The sequence below is a fragment of the Rosa chinensis genome, chromosome 4, assembly GCF_002994745.2.
Source record: "Rosa chinensis cultivar Old Blush chromosome 4, RchiOBHm-V2, whole genome shotgun sequence".
NCBI classification, from domain to species: Eukaryota; Viridiplantae; Streptophyta; class Magnoliopsida; order Rosales; family Rosaceae; genus Rosa; species Rosa chinensis.
Window position 1 is genome coordinate 661,893 of NC_037091.1, and position 26,420 is coordinate 688,312.

At 38.1% G+C, this 26,420-nt stretch overlaps 4 protein-coding genes across 6 annotated transcripts; 1 reads left to right on the forward strand and 3 right to left on the reverse strand.

Moving 5' to 3' along the window:
• Positions 1-1,430: 1,430 nt before the first annotated feature.
• On the reverse strand, positions 1,431-5,278 carry LOC112196023 (exosome complex component RRP42). 3 transcript variants are annotated; one of them, XM_024336288.2, is made up of 8 exons: positions 5,084-5,278; positions 4,666-4,793; positions 4,517-4,573; positions 4,292-4,384; positions 3,730-3,808; positions 3,440-3,564; positions 2,822-2,965; positions 1,431-1,902 (listed from the first exon to the last, which is right to left on the reverse strand). In XM_024336288.2, the coding sequence occupies exons 2-8, from the start codon at positions 4,789-4,791 to the stop codon at positions 1,663-1,665; spliced, it is 864 nt and encodes a 287-aa protein (XP_024192056.1). In that variant the 5' UTR covers positions 4,792-4,793; positions 5,084-5,278; the 3' UTR covers positions 1,431-1,662. The 3 variants fall into 3 exon arrangements, with proteins under 3 accessions (XP_024192056.1, XP_024192055.1, XP_040374797.1); XM_024336287.2 differs by having other exon boundaries at positions 4,666-4,825; positions 5,084-5,256; XM_040518863.1 differs by lacking the exon at positions 2,822-2,965 and having other exon boundaries at positions 4,666-4,825; positions 5,084-5,276.
• A 76-nt stretch (positions 5,279-5,354) lies between these two features.
• LOC112196357 (chromosome transmission fidelity protein 18 homolog) lies at positions 5,355-17,021 on the forward strand. Its single transcript, XM_024336675.2, has 23 exons — positions 5,355-5,991; positions 6,068-6,129; positions 6,575-6,712; positions 6,866-7,138; positions 7,926-8,012; positions 8,573-8,674; positions 8,761-8,826; positions 9,586-9,696; positions 9,774-9,835; positions 10,305-10,349; positions 11,100-11,173; positions 11,263-11,330; positions 12,075-12,143; positions 12,234-12,334; positions 12,420-12,501; positions 12,585-12,663; positions 12,756-12,843; positions 12,938-13,091; positions 14,226-14,414; positions 14,497-14,556; positions 15,481-15,773; positions 15,910-16,012; positions 16,734-17,021. The coding sequence occupies exons 1-23, from the start codon at positions 5,505-5,507 to the stop codon at positions 16,785-16,787; spliced, it is 2,847 nt and encodes a 948-aa protein (XP_024192443.1). The 5' UTR covers positions 5,355-5,504; the 3' UTR covers positions 16,788-17,021.
• A 293-nt stretch (positions 17,022-17,314) lies between these two features.
• On the reverse strand, positions 17,315-21,234 carry LOC112195772 (cellulose synthase-like protein D1). The gene is made up of 4 exons (XM_024335970.2): positions 20,398-21,234; positions 19,849-20,278; positions 18,576-19,777; positions 17,315-18,501 (listed from the first exon to the last, which is right to left on the reverse strand). Exons 1-4 carry the CDS (start codon positions 20,982-20,984, stop codon positions 17,541-17,543), a joined length of 3,180 nt encoding a protein of 1,059 aa, XP_024191738.1. The 5' UTR covers positions 20,985-21,234; the 3' UTR covers positions 17,315-17,540.
• An 842-nt stretch (positions 21,235-22,076) lies between these two features.
• On the reverse strand, positions 22,077-23,798 carry LOC112197153 (putative F-box protein PP2-B12). The gene is made up of 3 exons (XM_024337731.2): positions 23,270-23,798; positions 22,975-23,093; positions 22,077-22,866 (listed from the first exon to the last, which is right to left on the reverse strand). Exons 1-3 carry the CDS (start codon positions 23,528-23,530, stop codon positions 22,368-22,370), a joined length of 879 nt encoding a protein of 292 aa, XP_024193499.1. The 5' UTR covers positions 23,531-23,798; the 3' UTR covers positions 22,077-22,367.
• Between the last annotated feature and the right edge of the window lie 2,622 nt (positions 23,799-26,420).

The following is a 26,420-nucleotide window of genomic DNA, read 5'->3' on the forward strand; positions in this document are numbered from 1 at the left end:
GAGAAAAAAGGAAAGTTACCTGCCAACAGTAAAAATTCAAATATATCCTACTTACCATGAACAGTAATTTTCACATTTTCGCTTATAACTTTCGCATACGAGCTCCGATTTTTACGTACCACATATGCACGCGCTCGGTTTAACGTCCTCTACAACTTCCATGAAGAACATTTTCTCAAATTTTCACCCGAACAAAAAGTCAACTTTTAGGGCCACTAAAAGTATCGAAACAGAGTAAAAAGTGAAAGTAATTGTCGTTTACCGTCCAAATGACTAGTAAACAAGTGAATTTAGGTTCGGGACGTTACACGTTGACCTTCGATAGAAAGTGGGCTGCCCAAATGCTCTGGGCACCCAACCTGTTAACAACCCGAAATCAGCCTTGGCACCCAGCCTAGCGTTGCCACTCATCTCAACCGCCCTCCTCAGCCAAGTTCCTCCTGCAACGCCGGCGATCTTCCACACTACTTTCTTCCTCAGCCAAATTTCCATCCAAACTAGGTCGTCATTGCCACCACAACCCGACAGTCACAACCTAAGCTCGGCAGTCAAGGCATCAAAACTAGGGATATACATACCGATTCCACCAACAACAACACTTCGCTGTCAAGCCAAATTGTCGGGACGCCACATCGAAAAAGCATATGTTGTCCCACCATCGTCCTCCCAAAAGGTCAGGCACTCATCAACTAAATCCTTCTCCCTCAGAATTAAATCCGCAGTAAGAAATCGAATACGTCCGATCAGGATCGGAGCCAAGACCGGCCATAAAAAGACTGTAGGGAGAAAGCTGACGCCGGAGCGAGTCTGGCGCGCTATACGAGGGTGGCAAGGACTGCCGTCTTCATGCTCTGCGCCTCTAGTCGGCGCTGCTAGGGTTCCACGGGGGAGAGTTATCATATTCTTTTTTCTTAGGTTCAGTTTATGATTGATTCTTAAAAACAAAATTAGAGTATATGAATTTTGCTAATTGCAATACTTATTGCGAAAAATATGTATGTGAGGATGAATTTTAATCTATAACGAGAGAGATAAACACATAATTGTATACAACCGGTTGTATTTAAAAATTTCTCTCGTAACGTAACTATGATAAAAAATTATTCTCCCACTTAACGTAGTGGCACCATTTGTAGGTCGCTATGGAAGTTGAACTATCATTTTAGCATTTAGACCAAACTTGAGAATTCTTATTTATTATGTCACATCATTGCTGCTCTCGTTTGTTGCTTGGAAAGTTTTGAGCCTAGTGTTTCCGGTTTCCGGTTTCATGTCATGCTGGAGTTTCTGCTTGAGGTGACAGAACAATTAATCAAGCACCAATCAAATACCAAAACGATATGTGTTGATCCTTCCAAAAACTGATGTAATGAATTCCAAAGTTAGAGAGGAACTCTTGTTCATATCTCTCATTAAACCAATGAAACCAATGTCAAAATGATGGATATCTGGACTACAAAAGCAATCTTAGCAAACTCTTGTTCTTTAACAGCATGCCAATACTAATATTGGACAAGGGTTCCAAATACCGATACAACAAATTTGAATTATTCGCATGGCTTTTTTTACCATCAGAAATTCAGAATTACAGTCTTTCATATAACTAGGACCTGTGTGAACCCACCTACACCTACTTTAATGTATCAGAGGTTCTACTTATCATCACAACTCATCTTTACCAGCTTCAGCCGCAGCTCTCTGAGAATCCAATGTGTTTATCAGCCTCTCACTTACACTTAGTGCTACAGATATCATGTCAAGAATGACGCTTGGATCTAGGCCTGCACCACCCCTTTTTGTCAACCCACATATGTTCCCTTGCCTGTTGACTGAAATAGAAACAGCTAAGCTCATTTGGGATTCCTCTTCTGATGTGGCATCTACAATATAGTGCCTGCCTACCTGAAAAGCAAATGGGTGGAGATCAATAATGGGCTAAGAAGCACTGATACGGGTACGAGTATCTGGATACGATATGATCGGATACGTGGATACGGCAAATCTGAAATATAGTTGGATACGGGTACGAGAAGGATACGTCAATTAAATAATATATATATATATATATATATATTTTATACTTATCTTCTTCCGAATCCTAACATCACTCTGAGTGGCAACAACTAATATTTTTTAAAAAGGTATTAAAATATCCTTTATCCTTTTAGCATCAAACCCATAAAACCATCAGAACCATCAGATTGTCATCAAAAAAAAAAAACCAGAACCATCAGACCTTTCTAGTCGAATCGAAGCAATCAAACCCATATAACCAAAGCATCAGACCTTTCTGGTCGAATCAAAGAAATCAAACCCATAAATCCTTTCATCCTTATCCTTTTATCATCAAACCCATGAAAGCATCACACCCTTAAAACCAATCGAAGAACTTGTACCATCACAGAAGCAATCAAATTCATATGGGTAAGAAGAAGAGAGGGGAGAACGTAACGAAGCGAGCCTAATTGAAGCTCCAACCTCCAAGTTCCAGGTGAATCGAAGAAGAGGAGAAGAGAAGAACAAGTCTGATTGATCTGTAGTCTGTGACTTGCGAAGAAGATGAGAAGAGAAGTGAATGACCAAGCGGCGTATCCGGTTTATTTACATACTACGTATCCGCAAAGGATACTGACGTATCCAAACCGTATCCAATCTGGGTCCGCGTATCCGAGCGTATCCAAGCGTATCCAAGCCGTATCGTACCCGTATCCCGGATCGATACGGGATACGAGGCCAAATTGCCGTATCCGTGCATCATAGATAATGGGCAATAACCATGAAGTTTACTAAAGGGCAGAAGAGATGGGTCAAAATTTATCACCTTCGTTAATGTAACAATGACAGGGACCTTGGATGTGTCAAATTGCAGAAATTCCTCGTCGCTTATGTCAACCTCTGGTTGCTCATCTCCTGATGCACCAGCTGCAACATTTACTCTTGGGATGCCTGTATTGCTCAAAGCAGCCTTTGGGAATATGAGTTTTTATCCTCACATAATTTTATATAGAAATACCAATAAAAGTGCACTTAGTTTTAACTTTTCCTCTTTTTCTTTTGACAGAAATTAAGATTTCCAATGAAACACATATAATAGGAGACTCAGTTGACATCACGAAATGGCCACAAACTCTGACCACCAAAGAAAAAGAACATGGCTTAAATGATTGTAAAGACCGGTTGGCTAAGAGAAACAGGCTCAAACTAGTAGAGGCAGGAAAGACTCAAGTGTGTTTATTACTTTATTTATGTATCTTCAATTTCAGTCTTGACAAGCTCTTTAAATGATAAACTATCATTCATCTATTCTCTATACCTCTCTCTGAAACTAAATATATAGACCTTATAACCACCAGCAAATTCGTATATTATCCTGTTCATTTATTTGCATAAAAAGAAATTAAATAAGATTTAGTTCTAAATAATTAAGAATATCAAGTACCTTAATAGCAGCACCTAGGGCATCTAGTAGATTTCCGTCTGAACTAACAACAAGGCCTTCAATGTAAAGATCCCAACAAATCTTTCCTTCCACAATAGCCAGAGAAGAGAGGTCAATTCCAGCACCTGGGACAAATAAAGACAACCATTTTATCAACAGTAAGCTGGATTAAAATGCTTGGACAATTAAAAGATAAACATTGACCGAAGAGAGAATGCACATAGAAATGAAAAGATAAACATTGACCAGTACTATTTAATTGTGCTCCTCTGATTTCATTGAGTACAGACCTGATCCACTTTTACCACCTAATAGACAACGCTGAAGAGCAACTGAGAGTTCTGAGGACAGCTCCTCACCCCCTCTACCCTGTAAAAATGAAACAAGCAACAGCTTTACAAGAAGTGTACAGGCCTGGGTCATACAAAGGCAAAATAGGTTTTGCAATAGTCTAGTAGTTCATAACCAAAAGGAAAAGTTTGCATCAGAGGATTACAGAAAGAAAACAAATAACCAGAAATTGAAATTTAGTTTCCAAATTTTATCATTATGCAGTAAATTAACCCTTTTTAGTGAGACTACAACCTTATTGTTTTTTCTTTTTTCTCAAATCTGTTTTTGTAAGAAGACTATATATTCATATCATTATGTTCTTTGCACCTCATACATCGAAGTGAAGTCTTCAACTAGCATACAAATGAAATATTGAAGAGTGTGTGTGTATTATATCCTTAATTAGTTTCTTCATGGCAAGAGTTCCACATGATAGTAGTACTAAAGAAACAAAAATGTCTTTTCAGCCTCAATCGTGAAGTAAAATATGAGATGGTAGCAGATATTAAAAGTGCTAACCTCAAACATTGGTGCTGCAGTTGGACTGCAATCAACATTTATAGAGACTTTTCCTTTGTCAGGATGCAATGCGCTCGGCCTTCCAAGTTCAGCCTGCACTTGTTCAAATATACAGCAAGTGCAATGAGAAGGCAGGGTTTAATAAACAAGACTAAAAATGGAAGTATTGAAGGAATTCTAAAAGCCAACAAAACTAAACAGCTTAGCATTAAGCCCATGTGCTACCTTCACACTGGCAATGACTTCTGTGGCACCAATCCTGACCCTTGCTGAACCATTTGACTGCAAGAAGGCCATGAAAATGCAGCTTATAACAACATAAGTAAAATTAATGTCAACCGGGAATATCTAAATTTGAATGAAGCATATCAAACCTGGGAAATGTTTCCAGTTTCAACAAAGATGGGTCTAGGCGACAATCTTTTCCGACCATCAGTGCGAAGGTCCTGAGCAATGCCACCCTGTATGAAATACTTCTCTCCTATAGATAATCCCACCATTTCTGAATATACAATATGCAGGAAACCATTAGTTCTGAAAAAACGAGAAAAAAAAAAAATTAGTATACAGCAACTAGATTGTTACTAAGAACTAGTACCAGTTATTCATTGTGACAATAAGAACTCAAAACATGCATAAAACAACATCTAATCATTCTGACCCCAACATCTAATCATGCATAAAAACTGGGTTCTTCAAAACGCATAAAGAAAATTAACTCTTTCAACTCCTGTCCAATAAATCAAAACAGCAACTTCAAAAGAAAAAGAAAAGGAACAAATACGCCATAACCTTGATTCAAAAGCCATCGTTTCAGTCCCTGCTAGATTGCAGATCTGGAGATGTGTTCAGGGTATCCTTGCAGAAAAAGGGGAAGCCCCCGGATTTGAGGTGATCGACGGCGTCGTTGACTCTTTGGGATTGCCGCAGAATCGTAGATCTACCAAAGCAGCGGAAGAGGGATGGAGCAGACTGGACTACTGACCAGTTACAGGGAAATCGGGTGAGAGTGAGAGAGTGACTGACCTAGTGAATCTTTTGAGTTTGGAGTTGCTCTGAGGGCAAAAGGGGAATTACATCAACTCATTTGCCGCCCTCTTCACTTGATTTTCCCGCCAAATTACATCTAATCCCTAATTTCCCAATTCTTCATCTCCGACCTCTCTCTTTCTCTCTCTCTGTCAGACCTAGAGGAAACACATCTGAGCCAGCAATGGACATGGACATGGACGAGCTCGAATTGCTTGAAGCCAACTATCAGCTCCACGAAGATTGCACGGAGCTCGAACCGCCGGAACCCTATCCAGAAGAAGAAGACCAACATCCTACCGGTTCCAAATCGCCACCGTCGACTGACCACCAGCAGTCTACTGAAACCCAAATCAACGGCCACAAGCGTTTGCGACCAGAAGACGAAACTGCCGAAGCTCCCGGACCATCTGACGAGAAACGAAGCAGGATCGAAGATGAGGATTGGCTTCGATACTCGCCGCCACACCAGAGCGATCCTGTTGTTGAAGAAACAAGTGCTGATCTTGTGGAGGAGAAGATTGTGTCTAGGTATGCCTCCGAGATCGACGGTGATTTCATTCCGGTGACGGCGCCGGGTTTGGGCGATAGGGTTTATGCCAAGATTTCTAGGGTGGAGATGGAGGAGCGTCCACAGAGATTGCATGGAACTGGACAATCTCAATCTGGAGGTAGAACCAAATCTTTGCTTCGTTTCATTTCTTGCAATGTGTTGTTTACAGTTGACAAGTTCGGTGATTTTTGCAGGTCTCATTTCGGAACCTATTGATGTTCTACTGCAAAGACTGGAGCAAGAGGCATTTACAAGGGTATGGTAAATTACTGTCCTTCGTTTCAAAGCTCAAAGTGGCTTACATTTATCAATGTCATGCAGCCACTTCAGTCCATGTTAGATAGTTCAATATTGTAAGAGGCACATACTTTGTATATATGATCTAGACATATATAATGGCATACATATCATCAGTATAGTCTGATCGTAGGAGGACGTGCTAAAGCAAGCTGATTGTCTCTTAAAATGTGTTACTAAGAATTCAGAACAACTCGAGTGAAAATGATTTATCTACTTTTCTATGATCTGCTCCATGAGATACCAAGTCTTCTCTTACAACATTGTTTGAATATTAACTTTCACCGTATCCATTACTGAAAGATATTCATGATACGCTACAAAAAAATGAGACATTGAATACAGACTAGTACTAGGAAGGAATTTTGTTCTTAAACAAATAACTTTTTCTCTCAATGTTGAAGGCCTTGCAAGCCAGTTCCAGAGGTCAAAGTGATGTGATTCTTCCCGAAACACCAGTTGTGCATGAACGACTTTGGGTGGATAAATATGCTCCAAACTCATTTACTGAGCTTCTCAGCGATGAACAGACAAATCGTGAGGTATTCGTTTTAATGTTTTTTTTTTTTTTTTTTTTTTGCTTCAGGTAGAAGTTAAAGCTCCAGAAGGCATATATGTTTTTATGTACCTTTTTCATCCCTAAAAGATATCTGCCGCTCATCATTAACTAACTTTATGTGGTTTTCCCATTGTAGGTCCTGCTTTGGCTAAAACAATGGGATTCTTGTGTTTTTGGATCAGAGATTAGGAGCACATCAGATGAGGTTTTGTCTGCTTTAAAACGACATTCTTCTATCACTCAACATCAAAAACTTTCCGAGTCAAAGTTTCCGAGAAGTAACAGAGGATCCAGATGGAATAATGAAAAAATTAAGCATTTCAATGGTATGAATCATGAAAATACTAATTCAAAAAGCGTTCAAGAGTTGTCAAACAATTCCCGGTCTACTGGTCCGCCAGAACAAAAGGTAATGCATATTAGTCGGATAATGTTCAGACATATCATTCTTGTTTGCCTGATGAAAATGCTTGCTCAATGCATTTTATGCCTTCTAAAATGGAGCTCTATTGCTTCAGGTACTTGTGAAATAATTTCTTGAGATTAGCTATAATGTCAGACTAGACAACACTAAGTTAAAGTAGATATATATATATATATATATATATATATATATGTCTTAGTATTAAATGGGCTCAAGTTAGACAACACAAAATAAAATCAAAATTTACAATAGGTGTTAAGTCAGAAGTATAATCAGTTGCATGAGAAGATACTTTTGTTTACTATAATAACTTTTCTTAACTATCTATGGGAGTTAAAGCTCCAGAAGGCATATATGCTATATATAATTTTCTCTTCCTCAAAAGACTTTGTAACCCTCACTTTGCTTTACTGATGATAACAGAAGCCATAATGTGGTATTGGATACTATGGTGTTGTGTTTCCGTGTTTGTGTCTATATCTGTGCTACATAGGACTAACTCTTAGAATACTTTTTGACTGGCCAGAAAGGCATTATCATTTGATTTGGATCTCATGCTTATTATTGGGATTTCCAAAAGGATATGTCATTTAAGGGATGTTTGTTTTTCTTAATACGTCGTAAGTTGCAAAGGGACACTTCTTTTTATGTCCACTTTGATGAATTCAAATTGTCAATTTTGCTTCTTAATATTTACAGCTTTCCCAATATTGTCACCATTTTTTTTTTTTGGAGGGGCGGGGTTCACTAACATAGTTTTCATAATCGGCAGATCCTCTTACTTTGTGGCCCACCAGGGCTCGGAAAGACTACACTTGCACATGTGGCTGCAAAGCATTGTGGATACCGAGTGGTGGAGGTATATTGTGTACTTCTTACTAGCAAACACTTAATCAAGAGTAATTTATGGCCATATCTTGATTATACTTCAATCAAGAGTAATTCGGTATCATTTGATGTCTTACTTAGGAATTACTTGTTAGGCTACAAGTATCATTTTTCTCAACGTTTTGAACACATTTCAAATCTGTTCGTGTCTTTGTAGTTATTTTATTTAACTCCCTTCGTTTCTTTATAAGAGAGGGGGGGGGGTGTATACGTGTAAATATAGTCCACACACGCACACATATATATGCATACAGAGGACATATATATAGTCTGGCACTATATATTAAACACTTCCAAAATATCCTCCTTCCATACTAATATGATAGATTATTTATCTCCATTTGGGGTAAGTATGGGTCACTGCTTCTTGCAAAGAGAGGATTCTTTCACTTCTTTTGAGAATGCCTATGGTTTACTTTGTATTCTGACACTTTCCTTTGTAGAAAGAAACAATCATATAAGGCTTTTGTACTGTAGCAAGTTTAGTTGAGAAGAGACTTATTTACTCCATAAGGGTTTCATGCTTTGTAGGTGAATGCTAGTGATGATCGATCATCATCAACTATTGGAGCTAAAATTCTTGATGTTGTTCAGATGAACTCAGTCTCAGCCGACTCAAGGCCAAAGTGTTTGGTTGGTTGTTTTCATTTTTTATGTTAAATATTTTTTATTGTGTGTGCACATGACAAAAATTAACTGCATCTCTGCATGTCTTCCAGGTGATTGACGAAATAGATGGGGCACTTGGTGACGGAAAAGGTGCGGTTGAAGTCATTCTAAAAATGGTAATTGACATGGGTTTAAATTAGTCTGTGTTTCAGGAGGTGTATCAGTGGCATTGATTCTTGTCTCAGGTTATCCTCAAATGATTTTTTTTTAATCATATTCATCACATTTAGTTTCCCATCTGACACGTGTGTATAGGTTGGTGGCTTAGGTAGCTCATACAGTACTTGTATGTTAGTTTATTCCCACATCTTAAGAGTTGAGAAATTAAAATCTATCACATAAGAAACATGGCGACATATTAAAAATGGAATACAATACCTTAAACACCTGCAAATGTGTAAGATGATTATAACTATTTAATTAAAGGGTTTATGATATATAGATTTCCTTGGTAATGATTGGGCTCTTTATTTATTGATCCACGGTGCCAAGGATTAGGATAGTGTCATGCTACAATCATAAACTCATTTTGTTTTGGGTTGTTTACCACATATCTTTCTTTGCATGGTGTTGGAAATTTAGATGCTTCCAGAATTGTTTGAGTTGGGACTCAATCTCTAACTTAGGATTAACATGCATTGTCATATGATTTGTGTGCTCATTTATTTGCTTATATATGTGTACATTTAAGCATGGCCTTGAGATTTATCTAATTTCCATGATTTCCATAATGTATAAATTTTGAGGATGGATAAATGAGGCCAGGCAATGCTGGCTGTTGTACTTCTGTTACCACTTGCTAAATTAAAGTTGTTTTATCATCTCATTAGTGCTTTACCGTATGATTTATTCTTATTCATCTGTTGTGCACGCAGGTTTCTGCTGATAAGAAGTCTGATATGGAGAAGGAAAATGTTAATAAAGAACAAACATCAGGAAAGGCATCTTCAAAAAAGGGGCGGAAATCTGCATCCTTGTTAAGACCTGTAAGTTCTAAATATTAGTCAAGGAGTGATCAACTTTTGCCCCAGTATATCATAATATGTTGGCTTTTCTTTTGTAGATTATTTGCATATGCAATGACCTATATGCACCTTCGTTGAGACCATTACGTCAGATAGCGAAGTAAGTCTTCCTCACCAATCACTCAGTTAATATATCATTGTAAGTAATGTTTAATCTCTATTGTCAAAGCATAATGTACACTTTGCTTCTACCTCTTACGAAACTGGGGGTTGTAATCATATTGATAATGGTAGACGTTTTCAGTTATTTATTTTTATTTTTTGTGATTTCCATTTCAATAATAATCAACAAGTACAGCTAGTTTTAAATTGTGCCTCATGAGGCCATAACAAACATTAATTAATAATATACTTGTATTGATGTGGAGTTCTTGAGGAGTTATTAGCTTGAAAACATTACTTGCGCCCTTTTTTATTTTCATTTCATTTTAATAATAATGGCAACAAGTACAGCTGATTTTTAAATTGTGCCTCATGAGGCTATAACAAACAGTAATAATAATATATTCGTATTGATGTGAAGTTCTTGAAGAAGTATTAGCTTGACAACATTACCTGCTCTTGTACAGGGTTCATGTTTTTGTTCAACCAACAGTGAATCGAGTGGTGAGCAGGTACATTTGCAGAAGGAAAATGCTTTATTGGGTCCCTTGTCATATAAGCTGAGATGTTTGGCACATGAGTTGGATAGTATAATGCCATGTTATACTTTTGTCCTTATACTTTTGTCCTTGGTTTCTCTTTTGACCAGTTAAATTCTGTAGTTTTTTTGGTTACAGTTAAATTCTGTAGTTTGCCAACTTACAAAACCTATTTCATTAAATGACGTGGCTCCAAATCGTTGACCTTGTCATATTTGAGGTGGTTCAGAATATTTCTCTTGCCATGGGGTCTCTAAATTTGAGGCCATAACAATCAATTTGTGTTAAATTGGTACTTTGGGGATGAAAGTGGAAAATGGCCTAAACTACAAGACCAACAGTGTAATTTAGTGTACGAATAGTTTGTGTTTTTTTGTGGAAATGGCTCTTGTTCATGTACCCAAAAAAGAAATTGAAAATCTAATTATGAAATAATTAGGATATGTAATTGCTCACCATCTTTATCAGAATTCTTAAAAGGTATTTTACTATTAGCTTTTGTATACCACATCCCGGTGTTCATTCACTATGTTTTGGTATAGCTACTAGGCTAGTTGATGTACATTGTCTTAAAACAATGCCTTTTACTTGTATGTACTGCACTTGTTTATTGGACTGAATCAGGGGCACCATCACGTGTGTTGATCCCTTTTGACTTCTTTCATGGGTTTTCATCGCACCTATCTTAGAGTGGTCTCAATTTTTGTTAATTGTCTATTACAGGCTTAAATATATATGTAACAAGGAAGGAATGAAAACAAGTTCCATTGCACTTACTGTACTTGCAGAGCATACAGGTGATTTATGTATTCCTTTATTGGGAGTTCACTCCATTCTATCCAACCTTTGTCTTCTTCTAAATTTCACACCAGCTTCTATGTTACAGAATGTGATATACGTTCATGCTTGAACACTCTTCAGTTCCTGAACAAGAAGAAGGAAGCACTCAACGCCGTAAGAGTTTTATCCAGTCGTGCTGTTTTGCAGGCTATGAACTAATTAAGAAACCGGCATGCTAACAGATTCATGACTTATGTAAACTTTAATAATTGCTAAGCTCTACAACATTATCTAGGATGATTTTGTTCGGTGAGGCAAACTGAGAGCGGTAGGAAGTATGATACATAGAGCAGAAAATATGATTTTCTTGTTGTAATATTTGTGACTAGGAAGTCCACTTTATAGTAGAGAAGGGGCCTACCGTGTTTAACCTCAAAGGTCTGCATCATCTCGAAGGTGGGGCCGGTGTATTCTTTGAATTACCCACTTTCTCGCACCTCACCCTCAAGAACAAAAAAAGGCCTTTATCAATTTAGCTCACCAGTATTTATTTACAAAGTCACTGTTTGAGGGTTGTGGGTATTAAATATTTGCAAAACCATCTGTTAAGGTTTTGGAGCACATTAACAACCATCTCTCATGATAGAAGATCATGTCAGAATGATGTACTGAACTGTCTCTTAGTATTATTTTTGAAATTCCTGAACTGCCATCTCATTAATAGTTTAGGAGTTCTGCATGAGGTTTAATCCAGTGTAAGAAGAATATCTAAAGTCTTCTTGTCCTACTGAAATGGGGAGGTTTTTGAAATTGTAGGGGTTAAAAGTCAGGATCTCCCACTGCTTTATTTTCATTTTTCAAAGTGGAGTGACTTGACAATTTACACTAGTTTAATTTTCTCATTGTTTACTTTCTTAGTGGGATATTGGCTCTCAAGTGGTTGGTCGAAAGGATATGTCAAGAGGTGTGTTTGATGTCTGGAAAGAGGTAACATACATAAGTTCACTTATGTGTTTCTGAACTGCTCTATCTCTCTTTTGCGTAATCTTATGTTTGAGGATGATACTCTCCATTTAGATCTTCCAAAAGAGAAAACCGAAGAGGCAGCAAAGAACAAATAACAGTTGTGGAATAATATCTAGTGAATTTGACTCTTTGCATTCTCTCATTTCTCACCGGTATGTTTTAAGTTCCAGCAAGCATCATATGGCAACTGATTTCAAAAATTCGAACTTCCACCTTACCTGCTCAATGAATTTGCAGTGGTGACTATGATTTGATTGTGGATGGTCTTCATGAAAATGTTTTGCATCTTCCTTATCATGATCCAGTGATGCAAAAGACTGTGAGCCACCTGATTTGACTATATGGATTACTTGAGATGTGCTAAAACTAGACATTTGACTATAATTTCTCTCTTTTCCAAAGGTCAAATGCTTGAATAGCCTTGGTGTCTCTGACCTTATGAACAAATATATTATGCGTACACAACACATGTCCCTTTATGGTAAAGACTTTTCATTATCTATCATCTCTCTGTTCAGAATGCTTTCAATAAATATACTTCTTTGACTCTTTCCCCTCTTTTCTTCTCTGCAGCTTATCAGCCTGTTATTGCCATAATTGTACATCGTTTAGTAGCCCAAGTGCAGAGACCGAATATTGAATGGCCAAAATCTTATTATAGGTATATCCAAGGGTGCAGTGTTTTGAAGTGTTATAAATGTAGAACATAAAAACTCGTAGTTTCATACCAATTTGAATCCCTTGCATAACTTCAGGTACCGGACAATGTTAATGGAAAAAGTGGACAGTTTGAAGTCTTGGTACAACACAATTCCACCATCTATTTCAAGGCATTTTTCAATTAAGTCCTTTGTAGAAGACTCAATTTCATTGCTGTTACACATCCTATCACCCCCAACTCTAAGGCTGGTAAGTTACATGCATTTCTGCTACATTTTCTCTCTCTTTCTCTCTCTCTCTCTCTCTCTCTCTCTCTCTCTCTTTATTAATATAAAAGTTAAAAGTTAAAATAATTTTTTTTTAGGAGATTGGTTGCAGTTTCATATTTCACCATGAGTAAGGGTATCTATAGTGTAGTTGTATATGTTATATGTTATATGTTATAGATATAGCAGTTACACTTTGCACTAGTCATGTCTGCAAGTTCAAGAGGTTTTTAGTTTCCGTCTTGCTTGTTTGTTTTGCTCATGTGATCTAACAGTCAATTCTTTTGAGAATTGAGATAGTTTGAGTGTCTTTGACAAAATTTATGTTAGTTGTTTTTCTCACGTATTTATGCTTGATTTCAGTAATATGCTATCTATTTCTTCTCAAAAAAAAAAAAAAAATGCTGTCTATTTCTTATTTAATCAATGAATGTACTGTAGAACATATCACCAAAATTTTCCTCTTATAACTATATTGCTATTATTGTTGAAGGACATGCTGCTAGAGTTTGTCATATTCTTATTCTGTCCACAGATTAATGTGATTGAAGGAATATCTTTTGAATCTGCACTTGATCAAATTCACTTATTGACAATGTGGTCGTCCAATTGTTTGTATGTAACTTGGATGATGAACTTTTTTATTTTTTCTTACTCTTTTATTCATCTATTGTTAGTGCCAATATAAGCCAAAAACGAAAAAAGCAAAAGATAGGGACAAGCTGCATCTCTGTGAAAAGAAAGTCGTGTGAAATCGCAACAACTATGTTGCCCTTGGGTTTTAACTCTTTCTCTCTTATAAATTTTTATTTTATTCTACCAAATATTTTGATTATTTTCATGATCATCAACTATAGTGACTGGAAGTGTGAATTGCATTTGTCCCTTGTTGGGATTTCTACTACCATGGCTTTGAGAATCATACAGATCTATTTTAGGAAATGCATATGGGTACAACTAGCTTTATTCCAGTGTGGTAGATCCATAGATTGTTGCCATTTTCTGCTTTCTTTCTCTATATGCATGCCTGTTTCTCATGTATTATCTGATGAAGTTATGACATATTGCGGTCCTGGTCATTGTTATTGTTTATGATATAGTCTGGTATATTTCACAGGCCTCATTGCACTTATTATCAGAGAAGGAGAAGAATGATCTGGCTCAGTTAGTTAGCACGATGGTCTCCTATTCTATAACACATAGAAGGATTAAAGCTGATCCTGTGACTGGCAATCTCGGGCATCAAGCAGCTGATGTGTCGGAGCTGTCTTTTGATCCCCCCATTAATGGCTTTGTTAACTTCCAGGTTTGAGTTGGTTGTGGTTGTAGGATGTGTTTTACTTCATTTTATGATTCACACTAATTATATCTTTCTTACAATCTAATAGGGCTACAGATCTGGCCATCATGTACTTGCCTCAACTATGAAACAGATGTTGGCGCACGAGGTGAGTGATGATTTTTTCAAAGTTTAGTAATGTATGCAACTCTCTGCCAAAAAAAAAAAAAAGTAATGTATGTGACTGTTTAATCACCAGAAAAAGGCTAACTAAGTCAGCTGACTTGCTGAATTTTCTTACCTCAATGTGTGAGCAGACTTTAAGGAATGGGAATTATTGAAATATCCTCGAATTCTTAGAAGTTCATATCTGGGTGATGGGGGTGTTTTATCAAATCCCATCATAAACTCTCTCTACCGTTAGAAAACTCAACTTAACTGAAACTAATGCATTTTAAATCTAAATAAACTTCATCGCTTAGGGATGTGAATAAGTCTAGTGAGGCTCATCTAAGGGTGTGCCTCAAAAAATGATATAGTTTAGATTCATCGTATGACCACCACTTGAATACATGCATGCATCCTCACAGTACTTGAATTACTTGAAACAACATATAAATTAGGCAAACCTTATTACAAGCTCATGCCTATTGTATAAAGGAAAATATGGAGGTGTATATATTTATTATAATTTTGTTTGCCTCAAGTGGTTTACAACTCTTTACAATGTATGTTTATGCTTACTTGTATCTTCCCTACTCATGTTTATATTTGGAGGATCAAGATACATTTACATTCAGAGTATCAATCATTTAAAATATGCCATTTCTTAGGTGTGATATCTACTTTCCTAAATTAAGTTATTAGGTGCTATAAGTTTCCTTTTATTAGTAGAACACCTTAAATAATGATTAACATCTCCCTATTTTCTTAAAACAATTTGAAGTAAATTTTCCATTTTAAAAAATGCATTGCTAAAACAATAAGCATGAGAATTGCCTTTTTTGGTCTTTTTGTATGCAAAGTTTTCTTCCTAAAAGTTACTGCACTCAATAGTAGTTCCCTTCGTTAACTTAAAATCCATTTGTGTCAGGTTGAAAAGCAAAGGATTTTGCAAGCAAGCATTGGGAGATCTGCACAGTTGACAGATGGATACAACAAGGAAAACCATGCTTCTTTAAGGCTAGAAACTAGGAGATTACAATCTGGTAGAGTTGATCATTTAGGTGCATCTGCTGTGAACAATGGAAAGTCAGAAAGCATGTCAAATCCCAGTAGCGGTGTTTTACCTAACTTGGGCACTGGGAATACCCCAGTGAGTACAAAGTTAAACTCTTCTGGATGTATGAGAAAGCCGTCTGGTGGTTCCTCTAGTTTCTTTGATAGGTATTATCTATTATTCTATACTATGTGTTTATTGGTATTTTTTTCTCTTATGATCATCAATGGGTCCACTACGTCCACTAATAACCATAATTATTTGTCTTCTTGGTCTCATCTCCTCTTGTATACTTGAAAACAGGTTTAGAAAGCTTGGTAAAGGTTCTCAGAACACTGCTGAGGCTGTGCGGAAGGAAGCAACCTCTGAGAGAGATTCACGTCCTTTGGTCTTTAAATTTAATGAGGTGCGTAATCATTCATAGTTCTTCAATTTCTTCAGTAGTTAATTTCAAAATTGCATATTGTAAGGTTCATACATCTGTACACTGGAATGGTTACATATTAATTGGTTGTTGTTGTTCATATTATGATGCACTAAATGGCTTTGGCTCTCAATTTGCTTTAGAGGAAGATTATTATGCAAGGACAAGAACACATTGTAGCAGTAACATATACTTAAGAAAAATGTTCTTATCAGATGCATTTCTATTTGTGTCTACATAGTGTGGGGAATCAAGGACAATACTAACTGTTCATCTTTCCGCTTCTTTTTAGTGAGATTTTTTTTTTAATTTTTTTTTTAACAAAACCATGGTATTTTGATGTGTAGCATGACTTCTCTTTAACCTCATCTATTGGATCTGTATGCTTTAGAGGAAGAATAATAGTAACCGATTCTTTTTTGAATTTAATTAAGAGACATTCATGGTCTACCATCTTTCCCACATGACAGTATCATCTTTAACTACATGGGTGCGAAAGTACTCAAAGCATACATATAGACGGTTATTTCCTTACTGTGGATTACATATCTTAGCTGCCACTGGCAGCTTTGAAAAGGAAAAAGAAACAAATGACTTTGTCCTTCCCACTAGTGAATTGAACTTTTAACAAGTTGCGGTTAGTAGTCACATGTTGGCAGTTGAATTTTTCATGGCTGTTGATAGTGTTTCATGTTTCATACAGGGCTTTACAAATGCAGTTAAAAGGCCAGTTCGTGTTCGGGAGTTTCTGACGTAATGATCTAGGCTCTTGTAAGAATCATGGTGGTGCTGTATAATCACATGTATTTTTTTTTTTTTTGAATATATGGGGGCCAAATGGCCCAAACAACAAACAAACAAAAGTAAATCAGGAAGCAACAACTACATTCCTAATTCTAGCAGTTTCACACAAGTCATCAAGAGCAGCATATTCACATGTATATTTTGTTATAAGTAATTCTTCAATATATAGTAGATTACTCTTTTAGTTAATATTAGCTTTTCAATCTCTGCAGTGCCCTTGATGGTCTATTTGGAAAGTTTGTAGATGTGTTCTTATATGTGATGCCGTTTTCTTAGAGTAATGATTTGCTCGTATGTTCAATTTAATGGTTTCTTCAAGGGATCAATGATTCTTTACCATTAAGCAAAAGCCGCACTGTGTCACAGAGACTGCACTGTATTGGTATTTAATGCAATATCAACCAAAGAAGGGGGAAAATCACATATGGCGGTAGTAAGGAGAAGAAAAGAGAAAACACAAACAAACTAGAATTGAAAATATAAATGAACTTTCAGCTTAATGTGCTTTGGGAAAAAATTCAAACCAAAAACAATGTAGGATTTTTTTTGTACATTAACATGCATGTATATTGTTTGGAAAATTTACAGGGATCAAACATCTAGAGCTCTACATGAAACCTTCACTGGTGGTAGCTATGTATACTTGTGTTCTTTTTTGTTGACATATGTGTGTCATTATTAGTATAGATTAATATTACTGTTATTATCATATCTTTATCTCTCCACCACCAGCACCAGTCATACCACTGCCAGGAGGATTGAGTGTCAGCCAAAGCAAAGACACTGTAATAGCGAGCAGTCCCGCCCATACATATACGATGGTAGGTATCCTTCCTCTCCTTCCCATTAAGCCTTTCATAAATGGGTACATGTGAGCCAACACCCAAAAACTGAAGAAGAGTCCTCCGAGTAGCTTATTCCATTGGGGTATGACAGCGTATAAGGTCCTTGATATTCCAATGACAGCTGCAATAATGTTGGTAACTATGATTAATAGTGGCATGATGAAGAGACTTGTCCATTTGACTATGTAAAGATCAGCGTAAATGTCATCTTCGTCATCGCCGGCAGACTTGGAGGTTAAGGTGAAGGAAATTTCGATGCCCGCTATGACTTTGAGGAGTCCCTGGATGACAGCGGCAAGGTGTGCACTGGTTCCACCAATGCACCAAAACTGCTCATTACGCCACCATTCCTCAAGACCAATGCCGGACCATCTGACTTCAAGTATGGAGATAAGAATGAGACATATCGTGATGGTAAGGAGGTAGGAAAGGAAGGGAATATTTAGACCTGCCACTATGAATTGTCCTGTAAAGAGGCAGAGTGCAGGGAGGAAACAATAAACCACCAGAAAGACTGAGGTGAAGGGATATATGCCGACATTGAGGTATGCAATACGCTGTAGGAACTTGAGGCGTCGGCATGCCAGGAATGCATTGTTTCTAGAGTAGAAGATTTCCACTGAACCAGTGGCCCATCGAAGCACCTGGTGCAATCTGTCTGTCAGGTTGATAGGTGCAGTGCCGCGGAATGCGTCACGCTTGGTTATGCAATACACAGACCGCCATCCACGATTGTGCATTCGGTAACCTGTCACCACATCCTCTGTCACCGATCCATAAATCCAACCTATCCTGTCTCCCCATTCGGTGTTTTCCTCAAACCTGTACGTACATTATAGAATTATTAATTAATGTACGTAGATGTATGCAATAGTACGCTAAATGAAGAAACATACCAGCAGGAAATAACAGCAACCGCTTCGGCAACAGTGGGTGCATCGAGTGGGGGACGTGGTTCTAGCAGGGCGCCAGGAGGGCGGCCATTCTTGACTGTTTCATGATCAGCAAGAGGCCGTCCTTGAAACTCAGCAACAGCTATGGAATCAGTGAATACTTGAGAATTTCCAAACTTGATTGGAAGTCCCAAGTCGGGGTGTTCTGCTAGAGGCGCTGCTTCGTCTCCTTCTTCAGAAGGCCGTAATCTTACAGAATCCATAGTCTGATATTGTGGTGCTGGAGCTTTTTTGTGCCCAAATACCCCCAGGTACTCATGCGCCCTTGGCGGGTGGAAGCCGTAGAGTGCAAAACGCCTGAACATGCACCCAGTTCCCACATACACTGGCCCTTGCAGACCGTCCAAGGCTCTCATATTTCCATCAAAGAAGACTGTGTTATGATTAGCATAACGATCAGATGGATCGATCCCTTCGAATCTCTGAGGGAACTGTATGTAGCAAATGCGATCTCCTCCACGGTCCATCATGAAGCACATTCCTTCCCTTATAGCCTTGGAGTTATAGATATAATGGTCACAGTCGAGATTCAGTATAAATGGGCCGTTAGACAATACTGCTGATGCTCTAACCATGGCATTCATGGCTCCTGCCTTCTTGTTGTGGTCGTAGCCAGGACGCTTTTCCCTGGACACATAGGCAAACATGGGGACCCGAATGTCCACTCCTGTGAAGTCTAGTTTTTTCTCGTCAAGAAAACCCATTACGGGCTCCACATCTGGGACCTTACTCATCACCTGTAGGATGCCAGCATGGTCTCCCTTTTTATGATCAGCACAAGGTTCCAGCCATGTCCCCGGCCAGTGTGTTCCGTCGGCCATCCACGTGGCCTTGGGGACTGTGGAACCTGGCTCATCAACAGCATTATCACCCAATGGCTCTATTGATCGAGCTGATCCACCAGTACTTGTTTCCTTTGTAAGCTTCCTTTCCTCTCTACAGTTATACATTTCACATCGCTTACGTATTACATCAGGCAGACCGTTGATCCTGACCTTGAACTCATCATACTCTCTCTTGATCCAACGCCTGTCCTTGACAAAATCGGGCCGCTTCTTGTTCTTGGTTGGGTCTACCTTGCTGTTGAAGTAACTGTCTGGATTCCTTGGCTCTATGTTGTGTTTTCGGCAAAAGGGTACCCAGACCTGCACCAGTACTATTATTTAATTAGCTACACAACTAACATTTCATGCATTGTCGAGAATGCATTACGTACCTCAGCAAAGGCTACAGCCTCGGCCATGGCCTCAAATGTGAGAATGGCACCGCCATCATCTGAAATGTAGGCTGAAAGTTTTTCCACAGGGTAATCAACAGCAAGGATGGAGAGCATGGTATTGGCTGTGACAAGCGGCGGTTCCTTTTCTGCATCGGCAGTGGACACGAATACATCGACACCAGGCAGGTCAGACCTTCCGGTGGGGTTTTGCGGCGAGGGCTGCTCAAACTTGTCATGTAGGGCAGACAAGTCTGTGGCACGGTTTATGGGATTCATTTTGGGAAGTATGTCTAGTAGCCATGAGATCGCAAACCAAATCTCACAAACTATGGAAATCCCCCATAGCCACATTGCATCTGGGTTTGGATTCTGTATTCGCCACACTAGGAAAAATAAAAGTACTATCAGACGAATCACCACCAATAACCTACAGTAGATTACAAAAGCACCGGTTAATTAATTTGATCCATAACGAAGGAAAACAATATTGAATCAAATGGTTAGTTACCCTTGTTTGAACAAAAATAAGGGAAAAAAAAAAGTTACCGGTAAGGGCTAAGAATAGCAGGAGGAACTGAAATCTTCCTGGTGAGTGGTTTCCATGGCTTGTCGTCAATAAAGTCCTGCATGTTCATATCGCCTGTGGGCCCATTATACGAGTCCTCGTCCTTCTGCGACCAAAACGCGTTTCCGATGCCGTACGTTCCCTTCGTCTCGAATAACCAACGGTTGTGATCAAAGTCCCCAGTTTGGCTTCTCAACAATATTGATTTGTTATTAGATGAGCTCATCACCGACATTCTCCTATCCATCTTCGACGCTTCGCCGCCGCCACCATCATTCCGTCGTCTCGGCTCTGTCCCGAACCGTGAGGCCGCGTAAGTCCCCGCAGTACTGTCGGCCTTGGCTTCCTCTCCCGGCTGGTTGTCCGGCGTCGGCGGCATCATCACCGTGTAATTGATGTAGTCATTTTCACCCGACATTTCTCCGCTCATGTCCAAGTCATCGTCCCGGGACAAGCTCATGACACGCCCGCTCGACGTCCGGCGAGCAAATTTGACAGACGATGACGGTGGCCGGCCGACGGATGATGGTGAGTTAGGCAATGTTTTCTTGTTTGATGAAGACGCCATCTCTCCTCTTGACCACTCTCAACTAGTTTTGGTATTGATCGTTCTACTTGTGCCCCGCCATATGATGTTTTCATGCAAGTTAAGTAGATCGAGGAGGAGTTAATTATGTCAAATGTTATATACGTAGTTTCATGCATGCACCAACAGTTGTGTTGAATTGAATTGAATTCAAGGTGATGAGATGATATGATATGAATTAAAAGAAAACTGGATAGATGTCGTTGGTTCAAAGAAGAGTATGGGCGGCCTCGCGGTAGCTAGTTGAATTGGAAAGCCAAATATGGTTCAAAACTTGAGTGGCCCGTAATCTGCTTCTATTTTTAGCTTCTAATTGCAGCAGTAAATATATGGCACTCCCTTGTTTCAATCTCAGTCTCATAGTCGGTAATGCGGGTATCTATAGTGAATTATTTTCATTGCAGGTCCAAAAAAAAAAACTATGAATTCAGGGAAAATTAAACAATTAGGGTTAATTTGGTGATTGCTATTTTTGGATTCTACATTCACTCCGTTTTGTCAAATAGTTTGGAAATATAAACCATGATTCGGGGAGCAAAAGGAAATCATTAAGATGAGCCAAAGATCTGTAGACTCTTCAATCAATTCAGTAGTGAAATCGGACGGAAGAAGTATTCGTCCATAATGGAGCTTTGAGTTTGAAGCATCAAGATGCACATTCAACACTAGGTTAAATATTGTTGGATATTCATACCTTGACACTTGCAAATACGTACGTTAATGGGTGTCTTTTAACTCATTTTTGTTCTTAGTAATATCTACCAAGTCAAATTTAAGCAGAACTCAGGTTTTATGAAGTGGAAGAGTACATATGAGAGAATTGGGATGCGAATTAGGAATTTAGAATTACTTCAAGTACGATTGAAAAGAACATTTCCAACTAGGTTAGTTGTTAGACTAACGGTGGAGAACATCTGTTATGTCTAAGCTACAGTAGCTACTGGCCTCCTACTGCGCTCACAGCTGAAATTCATAAGAGTTTATACCTTTGCTGGACTGGCCAGTTGATGAAATTACTTGAAGGATTGCCTAGATCAGCAGAAATATTTGACTTAATTAATAAATTTTCTTTTGTTGATAGAGATCGATTGATCAAGGTAAATTACAATCATCCGAACTAAACTCAGGAGCGCTTTTGCTGACCAATAAAGATCACAGCCTAGGAACAGATTAGATTGATCGAGCTAATAGCGCCACTTATGTATGGGACTCAAATGTTCTGAAATTAGACAAATATATAACTCACATCTTGAATAGGGGGATCCAAAAGATTAATCCTTTCCTTATTTGACCTCTTGAATCAATTGCAAAGAATCACTCCACATAATAAGATAGAGAATCAAGACAAGTATCACCAAATTTATTTTAATTGGGTTTCGGTTGGATGGGCCGAATCTCAATGCCATGGATAACAAGCCCAAACTTCCAACTCCCTGATTCGATCTCCTTGACACCCATCTCCACCAAGCAATAGTCACCATCACTTTGGCCAGAATAAAACTCTCCTACCTCAATCTCCATCCAGCCATCGTCTCTCTCCATCGGAAAGCGTTGTCGCTTTTCAACACTACTATTCATAAATGATGCAGCAGCAGCAGGCATTCTTGTTGATATCAACAACTCTGCATCATCTTCGTCACGAGCTTCAATCAAATTTTCATCATTCTCAAAGAACTTAACTGAAAGCTTGACCGGAAAAGTTTCATAATAATTCTGTCCAGTTCCTGCGTAATTAGTGGCTTCTTCGGAGAACATGTAAACCAAGTATCCAGCATAAGCTGTGTTTGGAGACAGGGATCGCATATCCAATCTACCATAAATCTCAAGCCAACAAACAGAGTGCAGATAAGCCACCTCGGCAAATCTGCACATTAAGATCATAATCATGCATGATGCATGTGTATATGTCAATGATATATGGTAAAAGAGATTAGAACACACACACATGTATATAACTACATCCTGCACAAACCTGGAGTGAGGCACAGAAATCCACTCCCAGTAAATTGGAGTGTCTCCCCAGGCTATGAGTAAACGTCTGGCTCCCAGCATCAAACATTTTTTACCACTCAATTTATCTATTGCAAAACTCTTGGATGGAGAATATTAACAAAAATAGGAAGAGAAATTAATACTATGTACGTACCTGCCCTAGAAATCCTTCAGAAGTTGACATTTATTGAATTAAAATTAAATTAATCTATAAGATGCAAAAAAATCGAATCGAATCAAAAGATTATTAACAAGGGAGAATAAAAAATAATTACCAGATTACCATCGTCGAGGAAGATGGGAGAATCGCAGAGACGGAAGTAGAGTTCCTTGTTAGAGGAAAAGGTGACAGGAGAAACGGATCGGGAGATGATATCACGGTGGTCTGAGGGTAAAAAACTCTCCCAAACAACTTGGGATTGAGCGGCGGATCCAAACGCAGAGGAGACCAAGGCTGATCGGCAAGCATCTTTAGGGGAGGTTAGGGAAAGAACATGGGCTATGCACTCTTCTGGCAACCTCTCTAATCCCACCATTTTCTGTCTATCAGAAACAAAACCAACCAACCTACCTACTTTGAAACAAACCCTAACAAAAGATAAATGACATATTCGCAGTAAGATTGGTTTTTATACTACGGAGTCCAATTCAACCTGACGCGCTAATCTAATTAAACTTCCTCTTTTGGAATTGAATACCAACTTTTGAAGCATGACAGTATTTAAAGAAAGACCAAAACAAAAAAAAGGAAAACCAAATCCAAAATTCAACCCAAATATGAAATTTAACATTGCGTTGGACAAGACAATTATAACTTATTGAGAAATTTTGAAATGATGGATTCACAACTCTATCAATTAAAATTTTGTTAATTGGAATTTACATTGTTTGGTTGTATATACTAGAATTTGGAATGTGTAATAATTTTTTTTTTAGAAGAGGAATGTGTAATAAATTAAGAAAATTTAAGACTGAGTTAAAATATTAAAAACAATAAAAACCTTGTTTTGGAAACTAATAAAATAAAATTGTGAAATTCGTAGGAATTTATAAATAAATGATAGAATCTACAACTCCATCAAATTTTTTTTTTGATGAAAAAAGGTCAGCCCATTATATAGATTCAGTAAGCAGTACAAAAAAGAAACACCCCTAAGGGATCAACATAAAGAATCGTTTCTCAGTGTATCCTGAGACTCCTATTCTAAAACAAGAACAAGAACCCACTATACCCCAAGTACATCCACCTTTAGACAGTTCATGCACCTTTATTCCAAACAAAAATCAGTAATCTTCGAAGCAAGATAAGAAACCCTAAGAGATTATGATTTTTGCGACATACCAAAATTAAATAACTATTGGAGTAGAGGATGATTGTCACCCTCCACTCCATCTTCATTCATCAAAGCCACCCAATTTGAGAAGCCCAAATCAATCTCAGCCTAACAAGAGACCCTTGCAGTCCACCAAGCCTATAGTAACAAAGACCAAAAAGCCCAACCAGAGTAAACCCTAGCGGAGTAGTTTCTCCCCTTGCCATCGTCATCACTGCCATAGGGAAGAGGATCAGAACCCCTACCTATCACTAACGAGGAAAAAAAAGAACTCGTCGCGCCTAGAGCTGGGCCCCCGGCTGAGTATGAACCTTGGCCCAAATCTGACCCACAATCACCATCATCGTCATGATCTATCTTCCAGCCTACACCGCCACTCCCAGCAGACGAGTGAGAAACTAGCCTTCCACCACTGCAATACTCACGTCGATCACCACCATCCAGCATAGACACAAGGGCCAGATCAGAAACAGGTGTCATCAGACCATGCCGAACCTGATCCCATCCCTCAACATCAAAAGCCGATCAGGATAACAACTTGATACGATCGCCACCACAATCCACGGGTCGAACACCGATACCTGCCCTTGCATCCATCCTCCACAGGGAGCCCGCATCACTATCAAACCGCTCCCAATTCTGATCAACCCCAAACCACCATCACCACTGCAAGAGCCCGCGAAGAGAAAAATTAGGCAGTAACCTAGGGGCAAGGAGCCCCGTCAAGTAGTCGAGCCTATACCACCAAGAATTAGACTGGAGAAAGATGAGAGGACACCTGTCATAGTCAACAGCACAAGACCACCACCATTTGAAAATAGCCGTCGTCGAGAAACCTTCCGCAAGAAGAGAGCATTTTACCTTGTTTACAAGTAAAAAGAACATTAGTAGTACTAGTAATACAACTCCATCAATTAAAATTTCATTAACTGAAAATTCAATTGTTTAGTTGTATCAGGATTTAGAATGTATATTAAATTAAAAAAGTTTAGAATAAATAAAAATTTAAATGAAAAAAAGCCTTATTTTGGAAACAAATAAAGAACTAAAAATTGAATACCATAAAGGAATTCGGAATGACACCTATTTTGGTAGAAATTGAAGTGAATAATTGAGGCAATCAATTCATTCTTTTTTGTTTTTGTTTTTTGAAAGACTGAATATTTTTCTTTTTTCTACAAAGAAATTTAAAAATTTCAATCCGAGGCCTCAATTTCAATTAAATTTCATATATTTTCTCTATCCAAACACATCCTAAAAGTCTTGGGATATTCAATTTAGATTTGTAAAAGAAGATTTCAAATCCATGAAATACCGAGGGTATTCAATAATGATTTTTATTGACTTATAATGAGTCTATTGAAGTTTAGGTGTGTTAGAGCATCTTAAGCAATGCTAGCCATTTTTGAGTCAAATTTTGGCCAAAGTAGCTAAAAAATATTTTAGCTAGCTACTTTAGAAATACGTACATTTGTATTAGTACTCTCTAGTTTAGCTAACTTTGAATTTATATTATTTTTTAAATGAAGATTAAATAGTTTAAATGTATTTATAAATTACAAAAATAACTCAAAAGGAATGTTTTAAATTATAGAGAGCCTCATCTCGCTCTCTATATTTAGGAGCGAGATAGTTAAAAGTTATCATGGAGAACCACTTAGGAGTCTGATGCAGCTGCTAAAATAGATAAAAAGCTAAACATGCTCGCTAAAATAGCTAAGGTGTCTGAATAGAGAGTCTGCTAAAAATGCTCTAAAAAAAATTCACAAATTATAGAAGATTCATTATATGATGGATTTGCATGGATTGTCGAGTGTTAATTGTAAAGAAAATATATTTTCATCAATCCAACCTCTAGACTCAAGCCAAAACCTTCCCCAAAAAAAATAAAAATAAGATGAAAGAAACCCATAGTCAAAGGGTGCAAAACAAAAAGGAAACAGTAAAACTAGTCAAAGCTAGTGCACGAAGAACATATAAACAAGAGATAGCATGATCATGGAAACCACTAGCATGGCCATCCCTTTGTGCACATGCATTTACTGCATCCTCATCAACATGGCAAAGTTGCATTTTGATAAAAAAAAACAAG